The sequence below is a fragment of the Myotis daubentonii genome, chromosome 9 (assembly GCF_963259705.1).
Source record: "Myotis daubentonii chromosome 9, mMyoDau2.1, whole genome shotgun sequence".
Classification (NCBI taxonomy): Eukaryota; Metazoa; Chordata; class Mammalia; order Chiroptera; family Vespertilionidae; genus Myotis; species Myotis daubentonii.
In genome coordinates, this window is record NC_081848.1 from 78,172,679 (window position 1) to 78,185,280 (window position 12,602).

At 40.5% G+C, this 12,602-nt stretch overlaps 1 protein-coding gene across 10 annotated transcripts in view; it reads right to left on the reverse strand.

Annotated features, from left to right (window-relative positions):
• Nucleotides 1-12,602, reverse strand: part of QSER1 (glutamine and serine rich 1) — a 59,032-nt gene that overhangs the window by 42,210 nt on the left and 4,220 nt on the right. For 5 of the 10 annotated variants that reach the window (XM_059709748.1, XM_059709749.1, XM_059709743.1 and 2 more), the window contains exons 2-3: nt 4,077-4,189; nt 3,515-3,676 (exon numbers count right to left, since the gene is read on the reverse strand). In XM_059709748.1, coding sequence (XP_059565731.1) covers nt 3,515-3,676; nt 4,077-4,189 — 275 coding nt within the window. Of the gene's footprint in view, nt 1-2,680; nt 2,787-3,514; nt 3,677-4,076; nt 4,190-7,726; nt 7,968-12,602 lie in introns of those variants that run through there. The other 5 variants (XM_059709746.1, XM_059709744.1, XM_059709747.1 and 2 more) reach the window with 5 other exon arrangements.

The window sequence follows — 12,602 nt, forward strand, 5'->3', positions numbered from 1 at the left end:
GGACTGAAGGTCCCAGGATCGATTCCGGTCAAGGGCATGTACCTTGGTTGCGGGCACATCCCCAGTAGGGAGTGTCCAGGAGGCAGCTGATTGATGTTTCTCTCTCATCGATGTTTCTAACTCTCTATCCCTCTCCCTTCCTCTCTGTAAAAAAAATCAATCAAATATATTTTAAAAATTAAAACTAAATTATCTACATTTAACATGATAAATAAATCTCACAATTACAGTAAGGTTAATACTGCAAAGTTTCTCTTATCAAAATACATGCACTTTAAAAATCTCTTGCAATTCAAGTTTTGATGCCCTATGAACGATTTCTAGTAACAACAGATGCATGTTTATCATAAAAGGCTAATCAGAAATTAATAAAGTACTGTCAAGAAGAAATTGTTGCCGAACCAGTTTGGCTCAGTGGATAGAGCATCGGTCTGCGGACTCAAGGGTCCAGGGTTAGATTCCGGTCAAGGGCATGTACCCTGGTTGCGGGTACATCCCCAGTGGGGGGCGTGCAGGAGGCAGCTGATCGATCTCTCTCATCGATGTTTCTAACTCTCTATCCCTCTCCCTTCTTCTAAAAAATCAATAAAATATATTTTAAAAAAAGAAATTATTAACATTTCAGGACAGCATTTTAGCCATATACAGCTAAAATAAAAAAAGTGTATGCCCTTGTCATCCTAAAGTTCCACTTCTAGAAATTTATCCTATAGAAATAAGTGGACACAAAAAAATTTGTACAAGATATTCACTACAGTTATTATACATAATGAGTAGAAACAACCTAAATGTCCACCAACAGGGGATTGATCAAATAATGATGGCATACCCTAATAATATTATTGCTATAAACATTGATAGGTGGATATATGTTTTGATATACAAAGACATAAAAAAAAAAAAAGGGTTGCCTTGACCAGTTTGGCTCAGTGGCTAGAACCTGGACTGAAGAGTCCCAGGTTCAATTCCGGTCAAGGGCATGTACCTTGGTTGCGGGCACATCCCCAGTAGGGTGTGTGCAGGAGGCAGCTGATCAATGTTTCTCTCTCATGGATGTTTCTAACTCTCTATCCCTCTCCCTTCCTCGCTGTAAAAAATCAGTAAAAAATATATTTTTAAAAAAAGGGTAAATACAAACTGATAAATCTTCCCTAAAAAGTGGGATTGTTGTTAGAAACTATCACTTTCCATTTTATATACCCTTGTATTGTTTACATGGTTTTTAGTGAGTTTCCATTAAAAATATTTTTTTCCACTTTGGAGAAATTGGGGAAAACAGATTCTCTAGTCCTTTCAAAAACATTCTTCTCTTACTTCTTTCCATTGAATGTCAAAAAAGTATTACTACTACAAGGACAGAAAATATCTAGTTACACTTAAAAGAATAAATAACACTTATAATTACTGGTTAAAATAATATTACCATAGGAACTAGAATAGAAAGTCTAACTGAATATGTAAAATTATTCCAGGAAGCAAAAGATGAAGCTACTGTGTTTTTTAATATTCTGTTATATTTTACACTAAACATTATCTTCTTAGAAGCAGAAATTGCTGAGGCATTTTGAGAAGCTCTATTGTAATTTGCATGAGAATAAAATATTGTTTCCTATAGCTATCATTTACAAATGTTTTCTCAAATATGCTATGATGTTTCTTATTCTTTAAAATAAAACCTTAAAAACTAACCTTCCTGTTATCCTGTAAAAAATAAAAACATACAAATAACTGGGGGTGAGAAACAGTTGAAAAGTAAAATAATGAAAATAAAATTTACAAGTTCATATAAACAAACACAATACAGAGTGGGGCGAAAGTAGGTTTATAGTTGTATGTGAAAGTCTATTCTTGTATTATTATTAATTATTGTATTATTTTCCATACAAACAACTATAATACCTACTTTTGCCCCGCCTTGTATAATGATTTTTATTAAATAGTGATTCAGTCAATTTAATTAAGAATAAATTTATGTAACTTTAATGATGAAATCAGTTCCATGATTTTATTCTATCATATAAGCTACCCAGCCTGCAGTTGCTGACATATGTGAATTTAATCTTTCACCAAAAAGTAAAAAATAAAGTGATGAATGTAAATTTACTAAATGAGGGGGAATTCGTTCACAATGTAAATGTATATAAAATCATTACAAGGTATATTTTCATTATCTTATAATTTTATATTCACAATAAAAGCTAAAATTTAAAAAAGAAAGTTAATCTCTGCTCCTCTCAAGTAGACAAGAACTACAGTTAGCCCTTAGATACACAGGTTTGAACTACATGGGTTCACTTACATAAGATTTTTAAAAATAAATACTGTAAATGTATTTTCTCTTCCTTATGATTTTTCTTTTTATTTTTATAAAAATATATTTTATTGATTTTTTACACAGAGGAAGGGAGAAGGATAGAGAACCAGAAATATCGATGAGAGAGAAACATCGATCAGCTGCCTCCTGAACACTCCCCACTGGGGATGTGCCCGAAACCAAGGTACACGCCCCTGACTGGAATCGAACCTGGGACCCTTGAGTCCGCAGGCTGATGCTCTATCCACTGAGCCAAACTGGTTAGGGCTGATTTTTCTTAATAACATCTTCTTTTCTCTAGCTTACTTTCTTTTAATATAGCACATAATACATATAAACATATAAAATGTGCAATCGACTGCTTACTTTATTGGTAAGGCTTCCAGTCCACAGTAAGTTGTTAGAAGTTAGGTTTTAGGGGAATCAAAAGTTTTTGCATGCCCAGCCGACATGGCTCAATGGTTGAACGTCAACCTATGAACCAGGAAGTCATGGTTTAATTCCCAGTCAGGGCACATGCCTGGGTGGGCTGATCCCCAGTGGGGGACATGTAGGAGGCACCTGATTGATGATTCTCTCTCATCATTAATGTTTCAGTCTCTCTTTCCCTCTCCCTTTCTGTCTGAAGTCAATAAAAATATATTTTTTAAAAAGTTATTTGCAACACAGCAAATATAATGAATACTGTAATAACTACGTATGATGCCAGGTGAGCACTAGAATTATTAAAGCGATCACTTTGCAAATTATAAAAATGTCTAATCACTATGTTGTACTCTTGAAACTAATATACAATAATATTGAATGTCAACTGTAATAGGGAAAAAAGTAAATTTTGCTCTTAAAAAGAAGTTATATGTGGATTTTCAACTATGCAGGGGGTCAATACACTCTTAACACCCATTTTTCAAGGGCCAACTGTATTTAAGTTGCCAGATAAAAACTTTACTTCTAGGGTTTATCTTTAATAAATTTAAAAAATTATCTTCTTTCTTCAATTTGGTTTTTATCAGAGTGCTAAAACTGAATTTCTGCTAGTAAAATTTATTTTGTCCACCTTAAAATTGTGAAAAATTTCAGGTTTTAAAGTTCACTGGAAAATCAATAATTAACTTCACTCTCAGCCACACTACCATAATGATAAGGCCCATTCAAAGTATATTTTTACAAGACTTAAAAATTCTGAAAACAAAGAATCACCTGTCTGCCAGGATGGAGCCCTGAATTGTGGTAAAAGAGTAGTTCCTGAAGAAGCAGCCTGAGCTGTTTGAGATTCAACAGAAGAGAGAAAGTTCATTACTGAAGATTCCTTAGTGTTAGTGCTGGCACTGTTCACACCAGTATCAAATATTCCAGAAAGACCTACATTTGAAGATAAAATATATCCCGAAGTAAAGATATTATTAATATAAAATTATATTTCTGATATTTTTAAAAGGACTCTCTGAAATTTGAGGCCAAAATTCTACAATTCTAAACTGTCTTATTTTGAAGTAGCAAACAAATATTAATTTGACTAAGCATAGTATAGTTATCATTCAAAATCTATAAAGATGCATGAAAAAGATCTCCCAACTAATTAGTTGTTTATATTCCTTATCAATAAAAGACAAAGCTTTTAATCTCATTTTTATTTTAAAATTTCCCATGACACTGTTATGTACTGCACACATATTCATAACCCAACATGTGAAAACTGATTTTTCCCCCTTATTCACTAAATGTATCCAGATTCTGTTATATTTCACAAGAGAATTTTTACCGGTTGGCTGAGGTGTGGTAGGATATCCAGGAAGTTGATGAGAAGCTGCAAAAGTCTGTCTCTGAAGGCGATTTGTTTCAGAGAGTGAGGGATGTCCTTCTTCATAGCTTAAACTAGAGAATAATAAAAACAAGTGACCAAAAACACAATGCTCAAACCATATGATCAAAAAATTTCTAGAAAAAAAGTTTCTAAAACAGCAACTGTCAAAAGTAGCGGAAGTCTTTGACTATAAATTCCTGATCTATAGACCAATAGATCAAGCACAGTCTGAAAATGTCAAAATGGGGAAAGCACATTGAAGATATACAAGGAAGAAAAATGACACATAATATTTTCTTTAATTCAACTTTTACCTCCTACAAAGTCCTTTTACTGAGAGTGGTAAAACATGGTACAGTGGGAAGAGCAATATCCCGGAAAACAGGAGAGCTGAATTCACTATCCAAGCTCTACTACTGGCTTACAGTGTGATTTCAAGAAGTGATTCAGTTACTGTCAGACTAATCTCCTCATCTGTATGAATAAGGGACTAAACAAGATAATCTCCAAGGTCCCTCTAATTTTAACATTCTATGTAATATCAGATCATTCAAATAAATCGATCATTAATATTATTTCCCAAAAGCTTGAAATTACATTTTGAGTCATTCAGAAAAAGATGTTTTCTTCCCTTGATTTTTTTTTTGAATATTTTAAGCCCACAGAAAAAATTAAAATAGTATAGTGAATAACCCACACACCTGTCACCTAAGATTGAACAATTGTTAACATTTTGTTATCTTTTACTACACACACACACATTATTTTTTTTTACTAAACCACTTGAAAATAACTTGCAGACATCACAACACTACATCCTTAATTCCTTCAGTTGTATCTCCTAGGAATAGAATATTGTCCTATATAACCAGTATTAACTTGAAGAACTTCAACATTAAGTCAATAATAGCATGTAACACAGAGGTCATAATTCAATTTCCCCTAATTATTAGCAAAATATTTGGAAATTTTAAAGCTTTTTCAATGTAGGATCCAATCAAATTCAAGGATAGCATTTGGTTGTATCTCTTTACATTTAGTTTAAAAAAAATATATATATATATATATATATATATATATATATACACACACACACACATACATACTAGAGGCCCGATGCATGGAGGTCCCTCAGCCCAGCCTGCGCCGTCTTACAGTCCAGGAGCCCTTGGGGGATGTCCAACTAATGGCTTAGGCCCACTCCCCTAAGTCTGCAGTCAGACATCCTTAGCGCTGCTGCGGAGGTGCCCCTGCCACCACTGCTGCGCTCACCAGGGGAGCCTTTTCTGGAGAGCAGAGGTTCACTGGAGAAAGATATCCTCTGCAGTGTGACTCGGCACAGGGAACCAGGGTGGCTGCCCTACGAACTCCAACCCCAGATCCCTCAAACCTGTCTTCTTACTAACACAGTCCCAGTCCACTCTGCCCAGGCCCAAGGGACAATGGATTCTCGGTGGAGCCAGATCCCACTGATAGGTGGGGGCCTGGATCTCAAACAGGCACAGCAACGGACACTGAGCTTTCAACTGTTCCAGAAGAAACCTGTTTCTGTTGCTGGAGACAGAACACACACAGCCTCTCTCAGAAGCAGCGTCAGAGAAGAAGTTTCACAATGTGGACCGTGTGGGTTGATCGCTGAGGAATCTGAGCCTTGCTTTTCATATTTCAGGTGGAAGGAAGGCCTGCTGTGGGAAGAGGATATGCTCAATGGGGAGGGCTTCCTGGAGACGGAGGAGAATCAGAAGGCTCCAGGGCGTGCCCATTACCACCTCTGGCTCTTCTGAGAAAACCAGGATGGAGACCTGAGCTTTCAGCACTTGTGGACCTGGCATGAATCAAAGAGAGACAGCCAACCCAAGTCAAGTGAGTGAGTGGTGAGCGGCAGTGAAGGGACTCATGAGCATCAAGGGTGTATTTCACAGAATTGCAGGGAGGACTTACAGTCAGGTGTTCAGGACAAATAGATTCCTGACCTCTTTCTCTTTGTAAAAGTGCTATATTTTTTCACAAGGAATTAGAAGATTTTCAGTTTTTCGAAAAGGACCTTTACAAAGCCCTAGCAAAATCTCCAATGGAGTGGTATTTCTTATCCATGAGAGTGAGTATTCTCCAGACAGAGGGACACTGTCAGTTTATTACACAGACAGATACTGAAGCCAAGCATCACTGTTTTGGTTCTGACATTAATCTGTAATCAGAATGGGCACAAGCCATGTGCCTCTCAGTACCAGCAGGAAATTCTCTGTCCCATGCACCTGTAGGCTTGCTAGAAGGTTGTGGTGGGAGCCACTGGGTCAACACTGTCAAGGGGGCTTTATCTCTTTAACCTGATGGCAGCTGAGTAAGCAGGATTCTTGTCTTAGAATAGTTTGGTTCCCATGAGAATAAAATCAGGATCATTTTACCATTCCTTCCTTAGAGAGGTCAATGGGGCCACCACCTGTTGCAGACCTGTGGGCTGCCCACTAGGGAGCCATTTCCTCCTTGCTACCTGGGTGGCAGAGCCTTGATTGGGTTGCCCTCTTCTTAGGGTTATGTCCTTTTTAGGACCATGGGCTCCACCCAGCTCCAAAGGGCGACTCTTCATTAGTCTAGGCCAGTGGTCGGCAAACTACGGCTTGCGAGCCACATGAGGCTCTTTGGCCCCTTGAGTGTGGCTCCTCCACAAAATAGCAACTTCTGCGCATAGGCCACGAAGTTTCAATCGCACTGTACGTGTGCGCCCGCACGTGGTATTTTGTGGAAGAGCCACACTCAAGGGGCCAAAGAGCCGCATGTGGCTTGCGAGCCGCAGTTTGCCGACCACTGGTCTAGGCCATTGTGGGGGCCTCGTCTTACCTGGAGATTGTTAAGTGGGTTGTGCTGATTCTGGCCAATGAAACCTGGGGGACATCTGATGAGGGACATGAGACAGGATACCGTGAGCAAAAGTGAATGGCAGGGGGAGAAAATGGAGAGAACCTGGGTCCTCAATGACATTTTTCAGCTGCTCATGTATGTAATCTTGGATCATCTCTACTTTGGAAGCTCTTATTATGAGAGGGAATGATTTGTACCTGTTGCCCAGAGCCACTTGGTTGGGTTGCTATTATCGAAGCCGGCTAACAGGCAAATGAATCTCCTCTTCTGCATCTATACTTGCCTTCCTGCTTGGAGAGCACTTGGGAGAAGGTACCACCAAGCAAAGGCCCCCTCAGAGGGCGGATCTTAAACCAGAGCCTTTCAAAACAGGACGTGAGGCAGGGTGGAGGAGAGGCAACCCCCACTCCGCCATAGGACTGGGGCACAGGGACTAAAGCCACCACCCAAGGAGCTGAAATACACTTGACTTCCCATCTTCAACTTTGGAATTCATGGGAACTTTTCATTCTATTTCCTAACATTTTTTTTCTTCACATATAACTGATATTTCTGATCTTTTTCCTACTTTCCAGTTAAATTACTTAACCCCCACCCCCACTCCCACTCAGCACATTGTCCACATGAAGCAGTTGTGCATGGACCCCGGCTGCATGCCACAGGTAATCCCAGAGTGTGTGGATAGCACCTGCCAAGGTCCACACAGTGATTGTTGCAAACACAAAAGGGGACAGAGCAACAGAAAGCACCTTGGGTGGATGTAGCAGCTTTCGCTTCCCCTGAATCCTCGGGTTGGAAGTCTGGGCAGGTGGTGGTGACAGAAGCCCAGCACAGACCACATTCCTGCCTCAGGTGAGGTCTGTGTAGGTGAATTCCCAGGTTGCATGAAAGGGCCCAGTCATCACAGCTGAGAGCTCAAACTTGCCCCAGGCCAATTGTTCAACAGCAGGGACAGTGTCCCTTCCACTAGGCTTCCGTAACCCTGGCTGGCTGTGGTTCAAAGCAAAAGGATGAATTACTGACTATCTAGGGTGATTCTCCCTGTCTCTCCCCACCCAGACTGGCCCCTCTGTGGTGAAGTTGGAACTCTCCTTTCATGAAAGTCCCTAGAATGTCCGCTTGGGGAGGCCAGGACTTTGCCTATCCTGGTCCCTGCTGGCTTCCCAGTGCCCAGAACTGTCTGGCGCCTCATGTGTGTTTCATAAGTATTTCTGAATGACTAACTTTGAACTGTTTAGATTAGGGATGCTTTAAAGGCCACACTACAGTGGGAGAGAGGAAAGTGCCCAGTGCATCTGGACTCTGAACAGAGTTTAAATGGTAGGAATAGAGAGAATAAATGAAGATGGAGCCTTGGAGGGTGGCAGGAAGGAGCTGCTGGAGAAGGCAGGGTGGCCCCACTCAAATTTTCAAGAACCAGGTGGGAGAACACAGCTTATCTTTACTGGTGTGGGAACTTCTGCTGGCTTGGGTCCAGGGTCCAGGCCAGGCAATGCTCTGTGGGCCCAGGATAGAATTGGGCTCCATCCCCTTAGCACCCTACTCATGGCCTGGCCAGGACTGAATCTGATAAGACTGTCCTTGGTCCCTGTTCAATTACCCGAAAATCTCCAGGGGTAGTTTCCAGATCCTGGAGGAATGGTTGTGAGGAAGCCCCTGAATTCTTCCCAGAGAAAGGAGGTGGTGGGAGGTATTCCTGTTAGGCTCAAACACATCTTTCTAACACAAGAAGCTTTAGGCTCACCTTGTTATTTTCCCTGTACCAGACCTGAAATCAATCATTTCTACGAGGAGCCCTTTTAGTGGGCATCGGCGTTTAAAACCAAGATCGGGTGTGAGGTGTGTTCCATGCCCGAGGTTTCATTTGCTTTTAGGCCCTTTTGGTGGACAAAGCTAGTCTTTTAAAATATATGAGTTCATACTGACAATTCTCATTCAAATCTAATACAGTATTCCCCTCTTCCCTGATTTCACATATGTATCTCCCTTTTCCTAAGGTTGGAATCCTAATTCACAACTACATCAATATTTCTCATTAGCTCTATTTGAAAATACTATAATGCAACCTCTACCAAAAACAAATCTACTAAGTAAAGGTCAGTATTTCTTCATAGTGCTTTCTGTGCCAAGATTATATCCCACTAAGTGTAAACAGTTAGAAAACTGATTCAAAAGTAATATTGTTACAGCTACCTTATTAATTACTTGTAGGAATTATATTTTGTTTGTTTGAAGATTCAATTTAGGGTTATTTTTAAATCTTTTTTGTTGTTGTTAATCATCACCTGAGGATATGTTCCCCTTTATTTTTAGAGAGAGTGGAAAGGAAGAGGAGAGACACAGAGAGAGAAGCATCAATGTGAGAGAAACACATCAATTGGTTGCCTCCCACACGCACCCTGATCAGGGCCGGAGATTGAGCCTGCAACCAAGGTACACAGCCTTGACCAGAATCTAACTCAGGACCCTTCAATCTGCAAGCCAACACTCCATCCACTGAGCCAAACCAGCTAGGGCATAAAAATCTTTTTTTAACTTTAAAAATAAATTTTATTAAGGTATAATTTACACACAATCAAGTACATTCATTTTTTAAAATCTTCACCTGAGGATATGTTTTTATTGATTTTAGAGAGGAAGGGAAAGGAGAGTGACACACCAATGTGAGAGAGAAACATCCACAGATCAGCTGCCTCCTATACCCTCGACCTAGGTATGTGCCCTGACCAGAATCGAACCCAGAATCGAACGGGTGATGCTCTAACTAACTGAGCCAGCTGGCCAGGGCAAGTATACCCATTTTAAGTGCACAGTTCACTTATTTTGATAAATAAATACACCAATATAATCACAATCCTAACCAACTTTTCCTTCACAACAAAAGGTTTCTCATGACTATTTGCAATCAATATCTTTTTCATCTCATCCCCAGATAGCCACTGATAAGCCTCATGCCTATATTCTTTTGTGTCTGGCTCTTTTCATTCAACATGTTTTTGAGATAAATTCATGGTGTTGCATACATGAATAATTCATTCCTTTTCAATGAGTTGCATGAATACTAGTATATCATAACATGTTTATCTAGTCACCTGAGGGACATTTGGGTTATTTCTAGTTAGGGACGACTATGAATAAACAAACCTGCTTTGAACATTTGTATACAAGTTTTTTGTGGACATACGTTTTTATTTCTCTAAATTAAATATTTGGAGTGGGATTTCTAGGTGAGAAGGTAAGTGCATGTACTATTTATTTCACATTACCATTAATAATGAATGAATATTCCACTTCTGCTTTATATTCTTTTGACCATTTGAATTTTTCAGTCTTCTTAATTTTAGACATTCTAAGTAGGTAGAGGTATCTCATTGTGGTTTAATTTGCATTTCCATAATAACAAATGATGAGAAGCATCTTTTTATATTTTTATAGGCTATTCTTATAGTTTCCCTTATGAAGTTTGTTTAAATTGTTTGGCCAAAAGAAAAAAAAAGTGGTGGTTAGCTGTCTTATTAGTTTTTAAGAAGTGTGTATGTGTATTATATAAAGTCCATGACAAGGACTTTATATTTTCCTCTGGAGAAACATTGGAAGGTTTTAAGCAGGGTAATGACATCACCTGATTTATATTATGAATATTAAATCTGGCTGTTGCAGGCTTAATAGACTCTAGAAAAGCTAAAGTGGAAGCAAGAAAAGCAAAAGGAGGCAACTGCAACAGTCCATGTAGGAAACCATGGACTCAAGTCAGCAGGATTTACTAAGGGAGTGGATATGGAAGGAAAGAAATGAATCATAGATGGCTCCCACTTTTAGGCCTGAGATACAATAAAAGGTGATTATTATTTACTGAGGTGGGAAAGATTAAAGGAGAACCAGTTTGGTGGTTAGGGTGATACCCATATTTGTTTGAAATACCTCTTCAATATTCATGTGGAGATAATAGTAAGCAACTAGGTATGAATCTAGAGATATAAATTTGAAAGTCATTTGATATACATGGTAGCTTCACTAAGGATGACATAGGATGCTACCATAGTAATCCAAGTGAAAAATAACAGTACCTTGAATCAGGGTGGAGTAGTGGGAACAGAAAAAAGTAGACAATTTCAATATATATTTAAGAGATTAAAAAGTAGTAGCACACACAACTCCCAGGTTCTGGCCTGAGCAACTAGGTGGAGAGAGGTGTGACTGAGATGGACCTCACTATACAAACAAGAGCTGGGGTGGTGGGGGAAGCATGAGCTCTTAACTAAAAGCCCATCACATACCCAAGTAAAAGTTCAGAGAGAGGTAACTGCATATGGATTAGGTGCTCAGAAGAGGTCTGGGCTTTAGCACATGTGTCCCCAGAGATGATATTTAAAGCCATAAGCATGGATGTTATGTGCTTAGGAGAAAGCACAGAATGGACAAGAAATCACATCAGTCCCAAGCCCTGAGGAAATGACAACATGTAGAGATTAAAATAGTCAGGACTAACCAAGAACAGGGAAAAGCAGTGGGCCAGAGAGGAAAATACAGTGCTATGGAAGTGAAAGGAAGCTTGTTTCAATTAGGGGGGGGTGTGTGTGTGTGGGGGTAATGGTGACAAAGAACAGCGAAGTAAATATATTAATAATGGTTAGGTTTCCAGGCCAGCTACAAAAGCTCATTCAACCCATAATACAGGTAGATGTATCTTATCATGAAGTAGTTAAGTACAGTAATTAAACATGCGGCTCCAGATCCACAATGCCCAGGTTTAAATCCCAGCTCCACTACTTACTAGCTATGTGTCTCTAAGTATATTAATGTCTCTATGCCTCGGCTTCCATTTTCAGTAAAAGTAAAAATACGTACCTCAAACGATTACTGGAAGATTAAATTGTGTGCATGTGTGTTCTAGTACATCACTTAAAACACTCAGTAGCTAGCACACATTAGTTGCTCAGTAAATGATGGTTACTATTACTTACAACTTTATTTCTATGGGAAAACACTTTCTGAACAACAAAAGTTTATTTAAAAGTAGGGGCCCGGTGCACGAAATTCGTGCACTGGGTGTGTGTGGGGGAGAGTGTCCCTCAGCCCAGCCTGCCCCCTCTCACATACTGGGAGCTCTCAGGCGTTGACCCCCATCACCCTCCAATCACAGGATCAGCTCCTTGCCCAGGCCTGACGCCTCTGACAGAGGTGTCAGGCTTGGACAGGGGACCCCCATCTCCCCCCCCCATCACTGGCTCTGGCCCCCGCCCAGGCCTGAGGCCTCTGGCCCCAGGAATCATGCCTGAGCAGGGGACTCCCATCTCCCTCTGATCGCTTGTTCCACCCCCCCCCGCCCAAGCCTGACCCCTCTGACCCAGGCTTCAGGCCTGGGCAAGGGGACCCTCATATCCCCCCAATCCCCGGCTCCGCCCCCCACCCAGGCCTGATGCCTTGGCCAGAGGAGTTGACCCTCATCACCCTCCAATCACCAATCACCGGATCGGCCCCTTGACCAGGCCTGAGGCCTCTGGCAGAGGTGTCAGGCCTGGGCAGGGGACCCCCAGCTCCCCGTGGTTGCAGGCTCCGCCCCTGCCCAGGCCTAACGCCTCTGGCTGAGGCGTCCGGCTCGGGCAGCGGGGACCTGCAGCTGCA